Source organism: Rhinolophus sinicus, linkage group LG15 (assembly GCF_036562045.2).
Source record: "Rhinolophus sinicus isolate RSC01 linkage group LG15, ASM3656204v1, whole genome shotgun sequence".
NCBI lineage: Eukaryota > Metazoa > Chordata > Mammalia > Chiroptera > Rhinolophidae > Rhinolophus > Rhinolophus sinicus.
This window is the reverse complement of record NC_133764.1, coordinates 49,804,330-49,828,659: the sequence shown is the minus strand read 5'-3', so window position 1 is coordinate 49,828,659 and position 24,330 is coordinate 49,804,330. Positions and strand designations below refer to the sequence as shown.

Sequence of the window (24,330 nt, the reverse complement as noted above, 5' to 3'; positions counted from 1 at the left end):
TTATAACTATTGAATTTTATGAGTGAACCCAAAAAGAAACTTAATGACTGGTTTCTTGTATCTGCCAGTCTTTATCTGAGGTCATCTGACTTACTTGATTTTTTTCCAGTGACACAAGTCCTGACATAGACCTCCCCCTTCCAATATTTTATGTAGAGTGAAGAATTGTGAGCTTCATAAATCTTGCATAAAGTTTTTGGTTTTGAGTGGTTTCTAAATTTGTATTTGATTTGGTAATTCAACTGAGGATCACTGGGAGCTTTGTTTTTCTTTCCTCCCTTTTCTCCCCTGAACATGTTCAACTTTAAATAGTTACCCTATACTGGTCATTTCGTCTTTTATATAGAAGAATTCATACTTTATTGGCTAGTCTTCCTATCAGTAAGTCATTTTGTTATACGGTATACCTTGAAAGGTAGATAAATTTTGAGAAGGATAATAAAATCAGATGCTGTCTTAACTTGAACAAAAAACTCTGATGCTGCATGTTGAAGAGCTTGCTTAAAAATGAATTACACGGGGGGTGGGGGGTGGGAGATGAGGGTAAGGGGGACCAAATATATGGTGATGGAAGGAGAACTGACTCTGGGTGGTGAACACACAATGGGATTTATAGATGATGTAATACAGAATTGTACACCTGAAATCTATGTAATTTTACTAACAATTGTCACCCCAATAAATTTAAAAAATAAATTAAAAAAAAAAAAAGACAATACAAACATAAAAAAAATGAATTACACATTATTCGAAATCTCTTTTTCTTTCATTGATTTACAGAAGAAACTTGTGCCTAACTAGTTACTGGCATAAATAAGGCAGCAATAACTCCCCTGAGGGATTGTAGAGGAAGGAAATTAATCTTTAAATCTATAGAACAGTTCTGGCTTATTAAAGAATTTTGAGCCATTTGACCTTGGGTGACTAGCAGAACTTGTTAGGTCTTTGAGGGGTACAAGTTGTATTTGTTAAATTTGTAAGATTTATGGGCATTGCTGTAATGCTCTCTTAAGCTGGACCTGTTGAACCAACGTTTCTTTTTTAACCTTTCCTTCATCTTTCAACCAACCAAAAGATTTCAGAGCACAGGTAAAAGGCAGGCTTTGACTAAGCTTTACATTTTATTAGCACAGGGATCATTTTTAAGCTGGTTGTGGTATTATACTTTATGTAACAATCTCTTCCACATTTAACCACACACCTAACCAATTAAAGATTCTTCCACTATTTAAGACAGCTTTTCAACTTTTTATACATCTTTGGACATTGTTTTAATATATTGTCAGCTCTGCTTGATTTGAAGAAGAGAAATTAAGAGAGCATACATATGGACAAGATACATTGTCCATTACCTTAGTCCTTTAAAGAATCATCTGTCAAGAAAGAAGAATGCAACAGTGAATATTTGGTGGAATTATTTAGTAACTTCCAGCTTTTCAGTGTATATATAATTCAAATTTTCAGGTTACTTTTTATGGAATTAACAAAGACATTTAGCATCTAAGTATATATGTACCTTTTGGAGTTCTTGAGAATTTCTTCAATTAAGCACTGTTTGTGATTAGTTAAAAAATATTCTAGAAGAAATCTTAGGCACCAAAAGAACATTTAGAAAGGTTACAGTTTTAGTTGGTGAGAAGTCTCTTGCATAAAGTTTCAATTAGTAAAGAATAAACGAGGAAAAGTGTAATTCAAGCTTGAATAATATATATACTTGCTTTTTAAGGGGGGAAAAAATCTACCAAAGCAAAACAGATTTACAAATTAAATACAGAACTAACAGACTTCACATTGACAACATTAATAAGATGGATGATAATGTTTTAGTGATGTTGCTTTCAACTTGAGAGTAGTAGAAATTGTTACAGCTCGGCTTTATTTGAATTTGATATGTTTATTATTCTCCTGTGCACTTTAGTTTGGCTCACTTCTCTCACCACTTTTCCTATTGCAGTGGTTCTCCACCTGGGGAGATTTTGTGCCCCAGAGAATACTTGGCAATGTCTGGAGAGATTTGAGATTATCACAACTAAGGGGATGGCGCTACCGGCATCTAGTGGGAGGAGGCCAAGGGTGCTGCTAAGCATCCTACAGTGCACAGGACAGCTCCTTGCAATATAGTTACCTGGCCCCAAATGGCAGTCAGTTGTGCTGAGGTTGAAAAACCCTGTTCTATTAGGACTACTGAAAACTTTCAGATATATATGGTATTGTGATATCATTTGGCCTTTGCTGGGTACAAACAAATCCCTATCATTTTAACTCCCCAGTTACGTTGTAAACATTTTGTAAAGTTCTTATCTAGATGATCCGAAATATTCATTTATTATTCTTTTTTAGATTATCATCAAAATGAAAATTCAGAATTAAGGATTTCTTACAGAGAACTCATGGACTACCTTACCCATTAATAGAGAATGTGTCATTGATCTGGGCAAAAATCTTTAGCTAGTATTTTAATGAATGCATATTAGCTTATTTTTTCACCTTGATCAAAAGTCCGTCTTAGGTATTAAGGAACAGATGTAGTATGAGTTTGTTATTTTGTTTGTTTTTGGTGAAGTGTTCTCGCTTCTCTAGTTGGTTGAACCATAGGCCTTTTCATCTTTCTTTATACTGCTCTCTTAATGCAAATGGTAGAATCTTGAAACAATGCTATAAATATATAAACACAAAAATGCACAGAACTAATTTTTTTATAGTTCTACTCTTCCCTGCACTTAGAATTTTTAAGGGGCCTTTAATTGACCAGGTTACAACACAGCTAAATAACCCCTAAGAGGAGGTAGGTCCTATTGTTCATTCCTGTTTCATGGACATAAACTTACTGTTTCATGGACATGAACTTACCGTTCATGAACTTACCATACAAATGGACCTACCATTTTCCAAATTTATGCTCTAAAATCATAAAGACACCGTGTCTTGTCTTCCAGGAAGGCACACAGGATTATTATGAATCTGAGATAATAGGTAAGTACATTCAACCCTATGTTAGTAATCCCTAGTTTGAATCTTCCATCCGATTTTCACCATTAAAATTTTCCAGAGAGGTAATCTATTATGTTAGTGGTAAACTGCTAGTATAGGTAGGATTCTGAACATGCCCTAATCCTCATTAAGCACAAATAATCTCTCAGAAAGGGGCTACATGGTCACCCTCATTTGTGGTGAATTTTTTTTTCCCTCTCAGTATTCACTAGTTTTTCCTCAAATTTTCTAGGATATTTTGTGGAGAAAGTCATTAATACACAAATATTAGACCCAGTTTGATCTTCAAAGATGAAAAAGCTAATTAGACATTTTGGCTCTTTTCCACAGTTTTAACCCTCATTTTAAAGTGATAATTTCAATACATTTTAAGATATTCAAGAATGTGCCTTTCCATTCTTCAAGAGATAACCCAATGATTCCTTCTTACATTGTAAGTTAGTTCTGATAATTCCCCAGTGCTCAATAAACATTAGTCTCCATCTTCTGCTTTTGTTGACTTAGTTATAAATTAAAGTTGACTTTGAAACTAAACATTTTTCCATCTCTACTTCCCCACCTCTTTGTTTTGAATATCTTTTTAAAAAACATGTCTGCTAATTGATCTGACAATGGAAACCATTTTCTTTAGCTTTTCAGAGTGCCTAAATTTCAAACTCCAAAGAACATTCTCTTTCCCAGAGGTAAATTTGTAGCAGCACAATAATAGTCAGTGCCTTATTTTAATATATTGTTTTGTTTTGTTTTTCTTTCTTGGTGCCTTGTTACCTCTTCAGGATTCTTCCAATCTTATTCTCTTTTATTTGTGCCACTAAGGTCTCCTCACCAGCCTCTAGTACATAAACCAGAGATCACAAATTGTCCCACAGATGTATTTGTCTGGCCTTTGTGGTGTTAGTTTTTCCCCCTTTAATTTTGGTTGGTTCCCAGTTTTCAAAATGAGGAGATTTTATGTAAGTCAGACTTTGGCTTATCTTGAAAAATTGAAATATCTGAAAACATTAGGCCTACATTGCAACATAACAATTGGCTAAAGCTGAATAGTTGCTATCTCTTTAGAGAGGCATGCTTGCATTCACTCTCCAATTAGCTATGGTTTCCACTTCATCTTTTTTTCTTACACAAGCCTATGTGACTTATTATGTTACCTGCCAAATTTCTTCCAAACATTTGAATGTGTTTTTCGGGGGTGGGGGGTGGGGGAAGGTGAACAGGGCTTGTATTGGGGAACAGTGTGTACTTCCAGGACTTTTTCCAAGTCAAGTTGTTGTCCTTTCAATCTTAGTCGTGGAGGGTGCAGCTCGGCTCCAGGCCCAGTTGCCACTGGCACAGCCCACCATCCCTTGTGGGAGTCGAACTTGCAACCTTATAGTTGAGAGCCCCGCACTCCAACCAACCGAGCCATCTGGCACTGGCCCATGTGGGAATCAAACCAGCCGCCTTCAGCGTTAGGAGCATGGAGCTCCAACCACCTGAGCCACCAGGCCAGCCCCAGACATTTGAATTTGTGACTCAAGCTTATACCTTTCCTTCTTGTCCGCCCAGGCTCCCTCCCAAAGGTTCTGATTGACACTGGGAAAGTAGCACATTGAAAAACTGCCTTAGCATTGGGTCTAGCTTTCTTGTAGTTTGAAAACCATCTTTGGTAGTCTGATCCAAATACCAAAATCTGGTACTGTAAAGCAGCTTTGAAAAATTACTTTTAACTTGTAGAAAAAAATCGATAGCTCAGTCAAAGAAAAGAATGCTTTCAGCCTGCCTCTTGTTTCTGCTAAAATAGTTTCAGTATGAAAACACCTGTACTTTTATACATTTTTTTAAAAGACTGAAGTCTCATTTAATACCAAGGTCTGTTTCAACTGTAAAAGTAGTAGCTTTCTGAGCTTTAAATAGCTGAACTAAAATGATTTAAGTCTGTAACAACCATCAGTAACTTCTCTATTCTAAATAACACAGAATAAAATCTATTACTACCTGATTTAGTTAACTTTGTCTAAACTGTTACAATTACTTTTTGATAGCATTCCTTACTTTTAGTTGGCTATTTCAGTACCCAGTAATATATAGTACCAAGGAACAGAAAGTTTAGAGTTTTTCTCATTACTCAAATGAAATAAGTTCTGAATTTACCTATTTTATGAGACATTCCGTAGTGGTAGAAGGAATAATCACTTACGGATTTCATTCAAGTTTGGAGTGGTCACTTTCCACTTGACGTTTCAATGTTTACTGGTTGGATTTTTGCCTCTAAAGAGGTTTTACTACTTTTGATCGATTCTCTGTATACTTGGCACATAATGGGATCAGGACAGTAAGCACATCAAAACCAATTAGACATCTGGCAAGCCACTGCAGATTTGAAGAAATGTGAACTGGGTTCCTTTTTCAGTGCTACTTTGATATTCAGTGGAGGCAAACTAGTAAATTTAAAAAGGTGAGAGAAGATATTTCTAGAGCTAAAATAAAAAGAAAATGACCCTTCTAAGAAGCAGGACCACTAAGATCAGATACCAATGAAGATATTTCATAGACACTCTCTATTTTGGGTCTTTATAGAATGTTTATCCTTAGAAAACCATAAGTTATCATAAAGATGGGAAATAGGTTAGGAAAATCATAAAGTACTTATGAATTCCAAAGTTCTATAAAAGTTGACTTAAACAGCACAGTTGACCTCTGAAGAGATTATGCTTTGAAAAGCAAAGCTGTTGTGAATAGAGGAACACATCTCAAAACTTGAGAATATTATAGTTTTATGTTAATAATCTGTAGTAGGGAGGTGAAAGTTCTAGGTTGGGTGATACTCTGTACCACTGTGGATGTCATTTTCTTTGGAACTGTTTTGCTTTATAAGATAATGAACTTCCTTTGTCCAGTTTTCAAAAAATTGAGCATGTTTTGAGGCTTTTTACCTGTTAAATCTTACATACCACCTTTGTTGGGAATAGACTTCTAACATCCAGCTCTCACAATCTAATTAACCGTGGAAAACTCTGCTTCTGTTTCGGGAAACTGTCTGCTTTTGTGAGTAGGGGTAACCCTAAACAGACCTTTTGGGAGCTAAGGTTACTGGTAAACCCTGTATTCTCTTAGGTATTTCTAACTCTGTTCTTCATCTTGGAACATAATCCAGATTTGGATAAAAATGACTTTATTTATGTTCTGTAATTTTCAACTTGTTTTCTACGCCTGTACAGTAATTCCTCATTTAACATTGTCAGTAGATTCTTGGAAACTGCGACTGTAAGTAAAATGATGTACAACAAAACCAATTTTACCACAGGTTAATTAATATAAATAAGCTCAGTTCCTACAGTATAGTTTTGGTCACAGAAACATCACCAAATTTCTAAATAAAGACCCAGACGCTTTTAATATTAAACATTGAAATGTGAGCTATACATACATCTAAGAAACATTAGTAAATCACAATGGCATATCATTTCACATCCACTAGGTTGGCTAAAATTAAAAAAAAGCCACATTAACAGGTGACTAGAGAGCCTATCCTGGCAGCTCATGGAGCCAGGCTGGACCCTACACTGGACAGGATGCCTTTCCATTGCAGGGCGCACCTGCACTCGGTCAGACTGGGACAATTTAGACACACCATTTACCTCACCTGCACATCTTTGGGATGTGGGCGGAATCCCACAGACATGGGGAGAACCCGTAAACAGACAGTGGCCCCTGCCGGGAATTGATTCTTTTTTTTCCCTGTCAACATTATAAGGAAACATTATTCGAGAACCTGCTGTACACTTACATTCATCACAGTGATATACTATGGTGGAGATTCTGGGATAAGGCTCTATGTTCTATTGTAATTTAAAAAGTTGAAGCAACGTAAGAAATAATGATAAGTTATAATGATAAGAGTGGCAATGCTGAAAAGAACTCTGAATTGGGATGCTGCTGTTCCGTTTGTTTTGGGCCTAATATGAATTATGCTCCTTCCAATTTTACATAGAAGGCAAATCTTTGCCTCCAGATATGACCTGGAGGGCTATGTAGATACACACTTAAAACTCGTTATCCACAAAACCACAGTGGCATATCATTTCACATCCACTAAGATGGCTAAAATTAAAAAGCCATATTCATCATAGGTGCTAGAGAGGATATGGAGAAATTGGAACGCTCCTGCATTACTAATGGGGTTGTAAAATGGTGCCCGCCCCTCTGGAAAACAGTTTGGCAATTCCTCAAAATGTTAAATATAGAGTTATGACTAGTATATACTCAATAGAAATGAAAATATATGTCCACACAAAAACTTGTACAAAATTTTTCATAACCACATTGTTCATAATAACCAAAAAGTGGAAACAGCCCAAATATCTATTAACTGATGAATAGATAAACAAAATGTGGTACATCCATACAAGGGAATATTATTTAGCAATAAAAAAATGACTTCTTGATGAATACACTGTGCATAAACCTTGAAAATAATATGCTAAGTGAAAGAGGCCAGTCACAAAAAGACCCCCATATTGTATAAGTTTACTTATATGAAAAGTCTAGAAAAGCAAATCTATAGGGAACGTAGGTTAGGTTTCCAGGGACTGAGGGGGAAGGGGCAACGGGATGGAGACTGACTGCTAATGGGGATGGGGTTTCTTTTGGGGGTGATGGAAATGATTTAAAATTAGATAGTGGTGATGGGTGCACAACTCTGAGAATGTACTAAATCCACTAAATTTTACATTTTAAATGGGTGAATTTTACGGTGTGTGAATTATACTTCAATGAAATTATTTTTAAAACCTCATTATCCAGCTTAAATTTTTGTGGTGGTAGTTATACATGTAACGTGTATGTATGAAAAAATACCTTAAAGCAGGCACACCTGGTACTATTAAAGAATATGCCATACTTTTAAGGCTGTTGCTGAATTCTTGAACATAACAAAGCAAGTATTACAGTGATTTTTATGACAAATTAATTCGCTAATCATTAAATGATAGTAATCATTGTGTTGCAAAATAATAGGGCATAAAAGATAAGTTGTTATAAATAACTAATTAATACTACTCTTATCCAGCAAAAAGAATGTATACTTCTTTTTTGCCTTGATTGTTTTTCAGTATCTATAATCAGCATTAGTGTTTGCTTTTCTGTTACCAAACATTTGGTTTTCTCTGTTACTGAATACAATTCATTTTTATCACTTACCTATATGCATGTGCGAAAAGAATTTACATCTAATCCAGTAACTTGAATTTCCTTAATCATTCAACTATAATTTTCCTTCCCTGAGTACTTTTAAGACAGACTTTCTGTGTTCTCTCCTGATCTTTTCCCTCCCTCACCACGTGCTGATGTCCTGGATGGTCTCTAACAGAAGCATCAGAGACCTGAATCGGGGTTACCTGGCCACGTAACAGTTACGGCATAATTACTCTAGTTTGAGAGAGGAGATCCACATTAATGTCATGTCATGTCGTAAGAGAGAGGCAGGAAACAATGGGGAGAAGAGACCATGGATTTGGAGTATGCAGGAATGTTGACATAGAGGAAAGAAAGTAGTTGAGATTCAAAAAAAGTCAGATTATGCTTAGCCAGAAAAAGAGGTTGAGGTACATACAATCACCACTTGACTCACTATTTCTCCTGTCTCTTCATGACCAACAGATAATACATAAAAGTATGTGTATTTGGTCCCTCTCCCAACAACTCATTTTAAAACAAACCAGTTTGGTAAATGTTTGAGTATCTCTTTTGTGCTATGGACAGCAGTTTGTGTGTTGCAGGGTTAGTTACAAAGGAAGGTAGCCTCAGTTCCTATTCTGGGAGAGTGGGATTGCGATCTGGTAAGAGACAGAAACTATGGGTAATCTTTTGACCCTAAAGAAACAAAATCAGGTTTTCTCTTTAGAGTTGAGTAAATATTAGAACATAAGATTTTATTATTTTTTAAAATATATTTTTATTTATTTTGGGGGGTGTGGATATTGGGGGACAGTGTGTTTCTTCAGGGTCCATCAGCTCCAAGTAGTTGTCCTTCAGTCTAGTTGTGAAGGGTGCAGCTCAGCTCCAAGTCCAGTCACTGTTTTCAGTCTTAGTTGCAGGGTGCACATCCCACCATCCCATGCAGGAATTGAACTGGTAACCTTGTTGTTAGGAGCTTGCACTCTAACCATCTGAGCCATCTGGCCGTCCCTCCAGAAGCTCAGAAGCAGCTCGTTGTCTTCAATCTAGTTGTGGAGGGCGCAGCTCACTGGCCCATGTGGGAATCGAACCAGCAACCCTGTTGTTCAGAGCTCACACTATAACCAACTGAGCCATCTGGCCGCCCCAAGAACATAGGTTTTAGTGGCAATAGGAAATACTCTCTGCCTACTTTCTGATGCTTGAAATTGTTTTCACATGGAAACAATGATTTTTCTTCAAATTGAGACAGTTGATTTAAAATACTTGAGAAAGAAAATCAGATTTATTCCTAGTGAAGTATACTCAACAAACTCCTAGCATCAAATTTTGTTTTGATAGAAGAGAGAAGAGTAGCACCAAAAGATAACAAAAAATATTTTCTTAGACCCTTATTATGTTGTTGTTAGGGCATACTGTGGAGAAGTATCTTTGTCTCACTCATTCCCAGCTGAAATACAGTGCCACTCGTTGCTCTTGACACTGCACATTATTGATGATGTGGGCAAATTTATCATCCACATTTAAAACCTGGTAAGATTTACCAGATTCTCATTTCCCTGATTTAATTTGTTTGCAGTTGGATAGTGGAACAGGAGTTTGTTTCTGTAGTAGACATTTTTCTGCCAACATAGCACTGTTTAGCTGTTTTAAGAACTGGAATGTCATTTACATTTGAAGTGGTCTTTAGCCCAAAGAGCCATAGTTATGTGAATGGATATTTCAAACTCCAGATTATTTGTTAAGGTCTTACCTCTACTGGTCTTTTGGGAAATTTAATGGAAACTCCAGCTACTATGTAAATTTCAGAATCAGTCAGAAATGTTTCTTCCCTTGTATTCTATACCATAAATGCATACGTTTTTGTAAACATGCTTTTTTTTTTTTTCCCCAGAAAAACAGGATCTTCAAACCTTTTCATTTGAATGGGGTTGTCTCATTTTTCATGAATCAAGTTTTTTCCCAGCTAAAAATGTGTTGTTTGGCTTAACTTTTTATTGATAAGCATTAGTAGTTCAATAAATAAGCCAAATTTATTAGCAACTCTTTAGAAAGCATACTTTATAATTTTAAAAGATAAGGACATATAGTGGCTTTGGAATCAGTGTAAATGATTAATTATATCCATTCAGATAAGACTGTGTTCCAGTTTGAAGTCTAACTTGAATTTTTGTGTATGGTGTGGAATTTGTTCAGCCTTTGAAAACAGTTTTGGATTGATGGCATATCTCTAATTTTGGTCTCCTTACATGAGCTCTGTCTCTTCTCTGATAGACAAGTATGTTGCTGCTCTAGTCTTATCTTGAAGAAGTTACCTAAAGTTGTGTTTCTCTTTAGAATTTAAGAGGAAAGTGACACAGAATTTCATATGGGCGTTCAGTGGCAAATGAACCAGGCTTGGTAGCCTTTTGGAATAAAATTGGCAACTTTCAAAAACCTGACTCTGAATTAGGGCCTTGTACCTTTATGAAAATTACTTTTCAGATAGGAAATGGAGAAATTTCTGGTCAGTATCTTTTTGGGTGTTAGGTCCAATTCTGTCCAGAAATAAAGAGCTTAGAATTTTAGACTTTTTGATTCTCTAAAGAATGAGACTTCTTACTATGTGAGAGTAACAGCTAGGAAAACCATATTATATAACCTGAATATGTCCCTAGTAGAGAAATGAGAATATTTCAAATCAAACTTTTCTATAAATGGTGAAAAATTCATTTGGGGAAAAGTCAAGGATCCAATGTTTAAGCCAAATTATTCATCAGCCATTTATGCTTTTTGTAGACTTAGTATTGTTCGATCCACTGCAGGGTTGATGATAAAGATAAGCTTAGTCCTTGCCCCAAATATAGGGGAGGGGCAGTATTGAACAGTTTTGACATGCTTTACATTTATTTTGACACTTAATCTCATAAATCTGTTGCTAGATTGCCCAGTTTTTCTAATGAGGGAACCTGAAGCTCAGAGAGGTGAAACCACTTGGCTAGTAATTAATGGATTTGAACCCAGGTCTTTCTGACTGAAGCTTTACACGTACACATACTGCCTTTCTGAAAGACAGGAATAAGTATAGTCAGAGCAAAATGATGGTTGCTAGATGAATGCTCTGACAAAGTGCTAATACAGTTCAGAAAGAAGAAAAATTCTATCTTCTTACAAGAGATCAGTAGAGACTTTTGAGGGGAATTTGTTTTGACCTTGAGTAGAAAGGAGAGACTTGGAGTTAGGAATCCATTTCTGTCATCAGCATACCCTTATCTGAAAGAGGCCTTAAATATACATTTTTGAGTTTGAGGCAGTTGCCAAGTCCTGTCTCTAAGGTTTGGGTTAGAATTTTGGGGCTCCCAATTCTCCTTTTGAGATCCTAAAAGTGACTATGAAGTTTGTAAAGGTGATAGAAGTGTTTGCTACACCTAATATAGGACTAGGATAGCTTTGCCTAGAAGGAGCTGCAATTTGGATTTGTTTTATTGACGTCTCATTTTTTTCCCTCCCTACCTCCAGTTATGTTGTGGTAGGAATGTCACATAGGGTGTCTTCAAGATGATGTGGACATAATCCTAGTCCTTCCACTTCAGGGTCTCACTAGGTGGCTGCTGAATTAGATTAAAAAGCTTAATCTCTGTCTGATTTATCCTGGAGATTCCAGACTTGGGTGAAATGCTCATTCTTTTAGACAATGTCCAGTAGTTTGGGAAATAACTCCTAAAAGCAATGAAATATTTGTAAGAGGAAAGGAAATGACTGGGCATGGAGAGATTTTTTTCCAGGCCTATGAGGTGGCTAGAAAGAAGACAGTAGATATGGAAAAAAACATACATTCTATATAAATCTTGGCTAGAGGGTCTATTAAGTGTTTGGGGGCAGAGGAAAATAAAAAAGTAGGTTTGTGACCTACAATAATCATATACTAGTCCTGACAGACTCTTTCTGCCCCATTCTCTTCAGAAGGAGGGAATTAGAATTCATGTTTATTTAACATAGTTGATCCTCCATCTTGAAGTGGTTTTTATAAAAATTATAATTCGGGCAGCCACCCTCAGTGAAACAATTTTGCCAGCTGCTGGTTACTTGAACATCCCCAAAGTAAAGGTAAATGAAAATAACACTGCTTTTAGACAGCAGTGGTCTTTCCTAAAGTTCTGTAACCATTTTTCCTGAAAAAAATGTGGTAGTTCCATTTATCTATGAGGGCTTATTACTGTGTCAGTCTGTGTGTATGTACATACATATGTGTTGTACAGGTTCTTCCCTTCTCCCCAATCCTTTTAGAGTTGATGGCTTTGTCCCTGATTGTTCAGTATAATAGTTTGCAGATTCACTAAGAGAGCTCGTGTAGTAATGCTTGCTTTATTTTTTTTTTCTCTTCCACTCTTGTTTTATTTTTGCTTTTTTTTTTCCTTTGTGATGTGACATTTTCAGCTGATGTATTGAAAGCAAATCCTTCTAATTTGGGAGCCCAGATCACAAGAGTGAGTTTTTCTACTAGTGTCTTTAGCTGTATATCTTTTTTTGTGTGTGTCCACCCTTTTCCCTTCCCAATTCAAAAATATTCAAAACACATTTCATAGATAAGAAAATTCCTCTGTCTGTTGACCATCATGCCTTTCACAAAGCAATGTCCACTTTATATTGGGTCAAATTCTTTTTCCCAGTGGTGTTGTAAAAGCATAGGCTAATGTGTGTGTTTTCTTTTAGTTTGTTTTCTGTGTCACCTAGTGTGTTGAAAGTAATTTTAGTTCCGTCTTCATTGCAGATAGGTATGCTGGACTTTGTCACCAGTGTGTCATGGCACTGTTCTTTTTTGGTTTACTGTTCTTTTGTTTTAAGGAAAATTATATCGCTGCTTCTGAGAATAAAAGACCCATTCTTTTATCAGGATTTTAAGTAATCCTTTGACTTATCTCTATTATCCCTCTTCATCCCCTGGATGTTGGGTCCTCTCAGGACCATGAAGCAATGAAAAGCTACATTTATTACTCTCTGATTTCAGCAGACTGACCAGATGAAAAGTGGTCAGACTGGTGAGCTCTGAACATGCTAGCATTGGAAGATGGTTTGTTGGATAGTTAACAGGAAAACTGTCCTTGCTGACAAAAAATGATAGCACCTTTTTATGGTGAAATAAAAGTATGCTTTCTGTTTGTTAGTTCTGATTCAAATCCTCCCCCCACCCCACCCCCCATGTAAGCTGTACATTGCTTTTTAAGATCTTACACCTGGGTAATTTCCTGTACTAGTGTAACCCCGTTCTGTTCTCTTTGGCTTGCGTTATTACAATTTATCTCATGTTCTGTTTGTCTAGTTTGCACCCTGGAAGAGCAGGTGATTGAATGGTCCCTTTTCTTTCCTCCTAGTGTTCTAAAATTTGCTTGTTGCTTCTGATATCATTTAAGTTTGCCCAATAAAGCAAATGGTGCGCCATCCTAATTAGAAATGCAGATACCCCAAGTGTTTTACCCAAAGTAATCAGCCATTGTGTTTTCAGTTATCATACGAGTATAACAATGTATTCTACACTGGCACTATAACCATTGATTGAAAGTAAATTTTAAAGGCCTTGCTTTCAGGATCCCCAAGTTATTCTAAATCACCCGCCCTCTGTTCCTATCTTTTGTTACCTCAGAGATTGAAAGATCTCAAGCAGAGAGAGTTTGCCCGAAATGTTTCTTCAAGATCCCGCAAGGATGAGAAGAAACAGGAAAAAGCCCTTCGGCGGCTCCATGAGTTGGCAGAGCAAAGAAAACAAGCTGAGTGGTGAGGCTATTTTCTCTAAGAGGGTTTTACAAATCATTATAATCCTTAAGGGTCAAGATTATAAATTTAAGATTATAATTTAAGATTTAAATTAAGATTTAAGAATTATAATCCTTAAGTTTTTAATAGATTTTTCTTTCAACCTAAAAGCATATTTATACTTAGAGTATAATATGCTGATTAAGAATATGCTCTTTTGGGGTTGTATCCAACAATCTGCATGACCTTAAATTATCTAAGCTGTATGCCTCAGTTTCCTTGTCTGTAAGATTGAGATGATAATAACAGTCTACTTAGAGTTATTATGAGGAGTGATTAAGTTATTACATCAAAAATGCTTATAAGAATACCTTAACACAGAAGATGTTCGATAAATCAATAAATTATGCAGGTATTATTGTTTCCATTCTTGTGTAGAAAAGCACATATATTAACAGTATTCTATTTTATAATTAAAAAGTACTGGGGCACAGATTCAAGTGGTATAACTTTTAAGTACTATACAGTTAGTACTGAACACTCTAAAACCTAGGGAATTCTCTATGGTTCCTGCCTTCTTGAGTGTTCTTTTTAATGCTCCTTCATGGTTCTTGATTAACCATTTGGGGCTGTTATTTTGCCTTACGTGGAATTTATTCTATGTATGGCTGAATTTCCAAGCAAATAGTTCTTGCGGACCCAGAGCATCTGAGGATTCCTGAGGTGTATGCCCCAATCAGAAGGACTAGGTCCCCATGTTTGTTTGACTTGCCAGGTCCAAAGGAAGGAACTGGTTACAGTTAAAAGAGAAATTTGTTGTGGCTTTTAAGTTTACAGCTCAGTTGGCACCGGAGTTTCCAAGTTCCTGGACTTAACTAGGTTTATTTGAGTCTCTGGATCCTTTTTTACTTATTTACTTCTCTTGTGTTTTAGAGGAAGAAGGAAGGGAGGGAACACATGTAGTGTAAGTTTTGAAACAGAATTAACCTGTGAGCTCTAATGTTAAGTTAAACTGCCTATGGAGTCCTTCTTTGGCAGCTCTCTATGTAGTAAATATATTCCTCTTTGGTTTGTTGCAAGGGTACCTCCTTAAAAAGTGTATAACAGGCATACTGTAATAATGTTTTCCTTCACAGGTGACTTTTAGTTTCAGTTTTATAAATAAACATCTAAAAGATGACCAAGTAATATCTTGGGAGAATAAAAGAAGGTTTTGATCCATGATCAGGTATTTCATTGTCCTAAGAATAATGCATGACCCCATAGTAAATATTATTGAAGTAACGTGACGAAGACTAATCAAAAGATCAAAGTGAGCCCCTTTTTATTCAGTTTGAGGATTTCTTTGCTGTGGAGTAGGTTTCGTAACAGTGTAACTATCTCTTGCTATCCAAATCTGTTGGGTTCCCATCTTCCAATAGCAGCAGTTCAGATAGCAAGGGGTACTACATTATCCAAATATACGTCGTCCCTGAGTCAAGGACAGCTAGTAGCTAGGTTTCAGATAATGAGGACTTGATCCAAACATACCAATTCTCTTCAGTTTGGCTTGAGAGAGACCTTTATAATCTATACACTATAAAAATTTCAGACATAACAGGAGTTTAAAACACTGGCTTTGAAGCTCCTCAGTGTTCCTGTTTTCAAAGCTGAGAAAGTCCTAGGTAGTATCCTTGTATGGGATGCCCAGAAAGTATCACAAAACCAAAACAAATGCTTAGATGTGCTGCCCAGGAGATAGGCGCAGACATACTAACTAACCACAGACTGCCATTGAGTAGCATAGTGGAGGCCTCTGACTGTATTTAACTCAAGAGAACATACACATTTTTAAAAATTAAATTTGAAAGTGTAGAGGAAGTTAGGGTTTGTTTGTTTCTTTTAGCTGAATGAAATACAACCTTTGTGAAATGTTCAGCCACACATGTGATAGAATACTGATGGGCAGGATGATACAATAAGAAATGAGAATGGATACAGGACGAGTAGACTGTGCCAGATGATAATGATAAAGTATTTGAATTTTAGACAACTTAAGAAGAAACAGTCATTGTCTAGTTTTGGGAATGTAGCTTGATAGGGTAACAGTACGAGACTCCGCCTGACCTCATTGCGGGAGTTCCCTTTGTTTGCACAGGCTAGGGAATGACCACCACTCAGTGTCTTTCAAACCTACCTTTGAAAAAATGGTAGAAATATGAAGTGTACCCCTAAACTGGTTTTTTGTTTGTTTTTTCATTTTTCTAAACCATTATGTAGTGCACCTGGAAGTGGTCCTATGTTCAGACCAACCACAGTGGCTGTAGATGAAGAAGGTGGAGATGATGATAAAGATGAATCAGCTGCAAACAGTGGCACCAGTGCCCCTGCCACTTGTGGCCAGGGATCTGAATTATCCACAGATAAAGGAGGCCCTTTCACTGCAGTACAAATCACTAATACCACTGGACAGGCACAGGCTCCTGGGTTATCCTCCCAAGGCATCAGCTTTGGCATTAAGAATAATCTGGGGACCCCATTGCAAAAATTGGGAGTATCGTTTTCGTTTGCCAAGAAGGCTCCTGTCAAACTCGAATCAATAGCATCCGTTTTCAAGGACCACGCAGAGGAAGGGACCTCTGAAGATGGAACAAAAGCTGATGAGAAGGGTGCTGACCAAGGATTGCAGAAAGTGGGAGACTCTGACGGTAACAGTAACCTCGATGGTAAAAAAGAAGATGAAGACCTTCAGGATGGAGGGTCCCTTGCCTCAACATTATCTAAGTTAAAAAGAATGAAGCGAGAAGAAGGAGCTGGCACTACAGAGCCAGAGTATTACCACTACATCCCCCCAGCACACTGCAAAGTAAAACCTAATTTTCCCTTCCTACTCTTTATGAGAGCCAGTGAACAAATGGAAGGTGATAGTAGTACACATCCAAAGAATGTGCTAGAAAGCAAAAAAAGCAGTTCTCCCAAGCCTAAAGGCTGCAACAAGGTGGCAGCAAGCCAAGGAGCAGAAAAGACAGTCAGTGAAGTCTCTGAGCAGCAAACAGAAACTGGTGTAGCTGAGATCTCAGAGCCTGGAAGCAAAGCTGAAACAAAGAAGGCCTCAGGAAGGGAGCAGAGCGTAGAGAGTCAGAGTCAGAAGGCTTCAGAGATCCAAATGTGTGAATCTAACCCTTCTAAAGAAACCCCTCAGACCACCCCAGCAGGGAAAGAAAGCCAGGAGGGACCCAAACATCCTACTGGTCCCTTCTTTCCAGTTTTGAGCAAAGATGAAAGCACTGCCCTCCAGTGGCCATCAGAACTATTAATTTTCACCAAGGCAGAACCCTCCATTTCATACAGTTGTAACCCTTTATACTTCGACTTTAAACTTTCAAGGAACAAAGATGCCAGAGCTAAAGGGACAGAAAAACCAAAGGACGTAGGAGGCACCTCAAAGGACCATCTCCAAGGCCTTGATCCTGGCGAGCCAAGTAAAAGCAAGGAAGGAGAGAACGTAGAACATTCCTCAGGAGGCAGAATGGATACACCTGCTTCAGGGTCTGCCTATAGCAGCCTCAGTAAGCAGGAGCCTGGGGGCAGCCATGGGTCAGAGGCAGAAGACACAGGCAGAAGCCTTCCTGGCAAGAAAGAACGATCTGGGAAGTCCCACCGACACAAAAAGAAAAAGAAACACAAAAAATCCAGCAAACACAAACGGAAACACAAGGCTGGCCTAGAAGAGAAAAGTTCTAAGGTAGAATCTGGGGAAAAGTCTAAGAAGCGCAAGAAACGAAAACGAAAGAAGAATAAGTCATCAGCCCCGGCAGATTCTGAACGGGGCCCCAAACCAGAACCCCCAGGGAGTGGTAGCCCTGCACCACCAAGAAGACGACGGCGAGCTCAAGATGATTCCCAGCGGAGATCCCTCCCAGCTGAAGAAGGGAGCGGTGCCAAGAAGGATGAAGGTGGAGGCGGTGGCAGCTCCCAAGATCATGGTGGGAGGAAACACAAAGGTGAACCTCCAGCTTCATCCTGCCAGCGAAGAGCTAGCACCAAACGGAGCAGCCGGTCCAGCCATCGGAGCCGACCTAGTAGTGGAGATGAGGATAGTGATGATGCTTCTTCACGCCGGCTCCACCCGCAGTCTCCATCCCAGTACAGTGAGGACGAGGAGGACGACGACTCCGCCAGTGAGCATTCCCACAGCCGCTCCCGGTCCAGCCGGCGCCATTCCTCGCACCGTTCCTCCCGCCGCTCTTACTCAAGCAGCTCAGATGCTTCTTCAGACCAGAGCTGCTACAGTAGACAGCGCAGTTACTCTGATGACAGCTATAGTGACTATAGTGACCGATCACGGAGGCACAAGCGCTCCCATGACTCTGACGACTCCGACTATGCCAGTTCCAAGCACAGGTCCAAACGGCACAAATACTCATCTTCTGATGATGACTACAGCCTCAGTTGCAGCCAGTCCCGGAGCCGGTCTCGGAGTCATTCCAGACAGCGCTCAAGATCCCGGGGCCGCAGCCGCAGCAGTAGTTGTAGTCGCAGCCGGAGCAAACGGAGAAGCCGCAGCACCACAGCCCACAGCTGGCAGCGGAGCCGGAGCTATAGCCGCGACCGCAGCCGCAGCACCAGAAGCCCTTCCCAGAGATCAGGCTCCAGGAAGGGGTCGTGGGGTCACGAGAGCCCTGAGGAGAGGCGTTCTGGTCGTCGAGACTTCGTTCGCTCTAAGATCTACCGCTCTCAGTCTCCCCACTATTTCCGATCAGGGCGGGGAGAAGGTCCTGGGAAGAAAGAAGATGGCAGAGGAGATGATGGTAAAGGGACAGGCCCATCCTCCCAGAACAGTAACGTTGGCACAGGAAGGGGGTCAGAAGGTGACTGCAGCCCTGAAGACAAGAACTCCCTCACTGCCAAACTGCTCCTGGAGAAGATCCAGTCAAGGAAAGTGGAGAGGAAACCCAGTGTGAGTGAGGAGGTGCTGGCCACCCCTAATAAAGCCGGGCTCAAGCTCAAGGACCCCCCACAAGGTTACTTTGGGCCCAAGCTCCCCCCCTCTCTTGGCAATAAGCCTGTCCTTCCACTGATAGGGAAGCTACCAGCCACCCGAAAGCCCAACACCAAGAAATGTGAAGAGTCTGGCTTAGAAAGGGGAGAAGAGCAAGAACAGTCAGAGACAGAAGAAGGGCCTCCAGCAAGTGGTGATGCCTCATTTGGACATCAGTACCCCTCAGAGGAAACAGCTGGCCCCTTATCAGACCCACCCCCAGAAGAGCCAAAGTCTGAAGAAACTCCTGCTGATCATCCTGTGGCCCCGCTGGGCACCCCAGTGCACTCTGATTGCTATCCTGGGGACCCAGCCATCTCCCATAACTACCTCCCTGACCCCAGTGATGGGGACACCCTAGAGTCCTTGGGTAGTGGCAGTCAACCAGGCCCTGTGGAGTCCAGCTTGCTGCCAGTAGTGCCAGACATTGAGCACTTCCCCAATTATGCACCTCCCAGTGGGGAGCCTAGTATTGAGTCAGCTGATGGAGCCGAGGATGCGTCCCTGGCCCCCCTGGAGAGCCAGCCCATCACCTTCACCCCCGAGGAGATGGAGAAGTACAGCAAGCTCCAGCAGGCCGCACAGCAGCACATCCAGCAGCAGCTTCTGGCTAAGCAAGTAAAGGCCTTTCCGGCCTCAGCTGCCCTGGCCCCAGCCACTCCAGCCCTGCAGCCCATCCACATTCAGCAGCCGGCCACAGCCTCTGCCACCTCTATCACAACCGTTCAGCATGCCATCCTGCAGCACCATGCCGCCGCAGCTGCTGCCGCCATTGGCATTCACCCCCACCCTCACGCCCAGCCACTCGCCCAAGTACATCATATTCCCCAGCCCCACCTGACCCCCATTTCCTTGTCCCACCTCACTCACTCAATCATCCCTGGCCACCCTGCCACCTTTCTCGCTAGCCATCCCATCCACATCATTCCTGCCTCAGCCATCCATCCTGGGCCCTTCACCTTCCACCCTGTCCCACATGCTGCCCTCTACCCTACCCTCCTTGCCCCACGACCTGCTGCAGCAGCTGCCACTGCCCTCCACCTTCACCCACTGCTTCACCCCATCTTCTCAGGTCAGGACCTGCAGCATCCCCCCAGCCATGGCACATGAGTTGGGGGATGGGAGCCCCTGTAGGGCCAGGGAAGGTGACCCATAAGTCTTCCCTTGGGGGTGTTGAGCCATTAATACCAGCAAGTAGAAGCTGGGATGGGCAGTGTCTGACAGCCAAAGAATCGGGTTTTGGCTTGCAGGGGTGGTTTTAGATTTGAGATTTGCTTTGGGTTCACTATCAGGGATTTTTTTCCCTCCCTTTTTGTTCCTCTCCTGTGTTTCTAAGCTAGGGAACACCAATAAGTGCTACCCACCCCTCTGCTGCAACATCTCCAAACTGTCAAGTTTAGATACTCCCCTCCCTCTACTTTTTGACCTCTGCTCTTCCCTTCTATACATTTTGAAACATTTTCGTCTCTCTGGCCAGCGGGTCGTCCATCTGGTTCTGCCTTCCCAGGGTCTTTGACCATCCCTTGGTGACCTTACATTTTCCTGGGTAAGGTGGAAAGGGAGTCTGACCTGGAATCAGATGCTACTCAGACTGACTATTCATTATTCAATTCACTTCCCACACAGAGCCACACATTTGGCACTGTGTCCTCATGTCCCTCATCCCAGAAGAGCTATCTGCATCCCCCAGAGAAGATCTTATCATGATGAGAAGCTGCGAGGAGCATAGTCGCCCATGTGCTTCCCCGGAGAGGAGCTCGTATGTCCGAAGGGTCTATTTTCTTCTGTCATGTTGATGTTTCCTTCTTAATTTATAGGATTTTTTTTTAATGTAAAAAATTGCACTGAACTCTAAAAGTAAATGCTGCTTTTTGTAGCTCATATAAAAAAGGTTCCATATTTGTAGTATACTGCAATAATATTTTTTACATCCAGCTCTTTAAGTGATCCTTGTTCTGGTGGCTTTGTGTAAATATGTTTGCCCTAGTTGAATTAAGAAACTAAAGGTTATAAAATGAAAACAAAAAATAAAGTATTTGTTTTCTGCTAGATGCAAAAATGACTAAGCATGTATATTTTACCGAGCTCATGTATTTTTTGAAGTTATGAACTGTAAAAATGTTAAAACAAAAAAAGAACATTGTTTAACATTTTTGCTGGGACAAAATGTTCAGCAATTTGCAGTAAGTGGTGCCCCGCACTGGGATTTTTGAACTAATGGGCAGCAGTCAGCTGGGAGTGTCAGAGGGATACTGTTATGAGACTCCCTCATGTGCTTTGTTGTTTTATACAGAGAAACAGGTGGACCCCACAGAGGAGGACAGAGAGGTTCGAGAGCTTTATTCTCTGAAAGATTCAGAGTGGTTGTCTGGGGGTTTCCTGGGTGCCTTGTTCCAGGCATTCCATTTGCCTTCCTAGTACTTAGCCCCCTCTGACAATTTTTTTTTTTTAAATGTGCCTTTTGGGTTGGCTAGAAACTAAAATAGAAGTAGGCTGGAGGATGATAGAGTTGGGACAGTTTTCTTCCTCTTTTTGTTGGGAGGTGAGCACATTTATGGATACTGCGAATTCTTTTGCTTCATAGTTTCCATGCCTTCTGCACAGCTTAGTTTAAGCAGTAAAGATTCCTTTTTTCTCTTCTGTGACATCACGACACCTACCAGCGGAAGTACCACCTCAGTTCCTCTTCCTCCTCTTGCCTTTCACCCAGGCTCTCACACCTAGTTAACACACTGACCCAAGGTTGTTTATATGGCGGATTTCATCTTTGCTGTTGTTAGTTCCCTATTTGGCATTTTCCTACCTATTCTTGTGGCTAGAATTAGTTGGGTAGTCACCTGACAGGAGAAACAAACCCTGTTTACCTGGGCCAAGGCTCTGTTCTACCTTTCTTCTCGAATTCCCCAAAGAGTTTATGAGAAGCAAGTGCTGGGCAAACAAGGCTCTTGACTGAGCCTCCTACCTGTTCAGTGCCCCTCATCTGATTCAGAAGCATCACTCTTGATAACTAGCACTGGAAAAATGATATGATCTGTTTGAAGTGAAGGGACTCATTTTTCTTTGCTTTAAGCCCATGTAAATATTTAAATAATACAGTATTAACATTTTTGTGCTGCTTCCCATTAGCTTGTAGATTGAGCCATACTCTGGCTGCCTCTACCTTCCTGGGGGCAGTTTTCTTTAACTTCCAGAATAGTGATTTTAAAAGTTAAAAAAGGAAAAACGAAATAACCTATCCTCCCTTACAAGCATAACAGATTGTATTTAACTTTATCATATATGATAGAGATATATATGCTGTAAAATTAGGGAAAGGAACTTTCTAATAAACCAATGATTTGTGGAAACTTAGCAGAGTCTGTTGTGATTGTTGCCCCATCCACTCAAGTTGGGAAGGGATGGTGTTATGGGTTACAAATAACGTCTTGCTTGAGGTAATCAAGGAATAGACTCTTGTGAACCAATTATTTATGATGCTTGGAATTGTGCTTCTCAAAGCTTAGACTGCCCAAGTAGAGGGGAAGGACTGCTGAGAGAGGAAGAAATAGTTTCTCTCAGGGAGCTGTCTTGGAATGTGCACCTCCTTTCCACTGTCCCACAAGAGTTTGCTTCTATTTCTATCCTTTACCTCATTTTAGATGTGTGATCTGTGTGTGGTAGAATGTATGGAATGTAGGTGCTCATGAAATAGGTTTGGGATTTCTGGCTTTGATTTTTAGGATTTTGGATGAACTTCAGGGTAATGGGATTACACAAGTCATCTGCTTGGCCTTTGCCTTCCAGATGGAGTTCTGTATACCAGAACCATTCTTGAATTAGTCTCCTCAACCCTTTAATACTAATGCTTAAGAGCTACCTGTAAAAGGAAATATAAGCTAATTGTTACTGAACTGATAAAAGCCTCTATCTGCTGTATCCAAAAAAATCACGAAAGGGAAAGTTTAGCATCAAAAGCTAACCATAAATTTGTAGTGATAAATTAGTTTCCTCTCTCTTAGCCTTTCAGGAAGGAGTAGTACAATGCCTATTTCTTTCCTACTCTCTCATACAACTGTGTTCTCCCCTTGACTGAAGAGAAGCTATTCAACTTGAACTTTGGGTTGGATGCTCAATTTGCCAGTTTTCATAAATTAGCAAAATCCCTGCCCAGAAAAGAAAGGATGTTAAAAAACAAAAAGTAATTTTCTGTGCAGGCAAGTTGTCGATGAAAGGAGCAGACCAACCTGTACAGAGCATGCTTATGTGAAAATACGTGTATGTGCCTGCCTGACTCCAATAAGGGTTCTTCCTGCCTCAGCCACCAGGGCTTGCAACATGGACATACTCCCTCTTCTACACCCATGATGACTAATCCAGGCCTTGTCAACCATTTCCATTCTATTTGCCAGTGACATCTTCACCTCCCCCTTACCAACCCCTATCTGAATTTTTGCAGCATTTCCTGGCTGACCTCTTTGACTCGGATCTAATTCCTTATCCGATGTAAACTTACTGGCTTTTCAGAATCTGATTGCAGTTCATATTATATTCACTGCTTCTCAGTATAATACTAAGTTCTGACAGGACAGGGACTGATTGTTATACTTCCTTTTTTCTTAACCCCTCAAGTGTTTTTTTCATAGAGTTGAATACATAGTAAACAGTTTGATTCTGTGTTCAAGAAAGATGAGTGAAGTAAAGTACCATTGACTAAGGATTATGCATCAGGATTTAGAAAGGAAACATCAAAAATGATTATATGTGTATATGTGTATATGTATATAGTTACAAGAAGCGGAGTACAGCATTAGGAATAGAGACAGTGGAAATGTAATGAATGGCTCTGTGCGATGTCAGAGGGATAGTGGATGGGGGGAGAGGGATTCACACTGTGTGAGGGATATAAATGATAAACGTCTAAGTGAAAAAAAAATAAAGATTTTTTTTCTCTATAGCCACATCACCTAGGTCGGTGCCAGGCACATAGCAAAAGTTCAATAGTTGTTGACTTAATGAAGCCTTAGCAGAATTTCAAATTCATTGAGGGATTCAAGCACTCAGGCGGCTGATGGGATAGGAAATGGGAGCAATGTGTCAGCACTCTGCCTGCTTTCTCAGAAGGGAGACCAACCCAGTTCTGACCCCAGAAGAGCAAAACAATCCTTAACTGAATACCAGACTCTTCCCAAATCTGACCCTCCACCTGTTTCCAATTTTAGTTCCTGGTGCCACTGTCCTATCAGCCAATCAGGCACCAAAGCTTTGAATTACTTGTGGCACCTCCCCACCTCATCCAGTTACTGATTGTGAAATCTGCTGTCTCCTGTTCCTGCCATCAGTACCCTGGTTCAGGCCTCATCACCTTTAACCAAGAGGATTGCAGTTGCAATCCATCTGATCTAAGTCCTAGGTTTTCCGGTTCCTTCTACCCACAGGCAGCCAGTGTAATTGTCCAA

General features: G+C 40.1%; 1 protein-coding gene across 8 annotated transcripts in view; it reads left to right on the top strand.

The window, feature by feature from the left end:
* The window catches only part of GPATCH8 (G-patch domain containing 8), a 79,413-nt gene extending 57,167 nt beyond the window's left edge, over nucleotides 1-22,246 (top strand). For all 8 annotated transcript variants that reach the window (XM_019752268.2, XM_074319691.1, XM_074319693.1 and 5 more), the window contains 2 exons: nucleotides 13,766-13,896; nucleotides 16,135-22,246. In XM_019752268.2, the coding sequence (XP_019607827.2) occupies nucleotides 13,766-13,896; nucleotides 16,135-20,005 (4,002 nt within the window). In that variant the 3' untranslated portion in view covers nucleotides 20,006-22,246. The remainder of the gene's footprint in view (nucleotides 1-13,765; nucleotides 13,897-16,134) is intronic.
* Nucleotides 22,247-24,330: the final 2,084 nt, after the last annotated feature.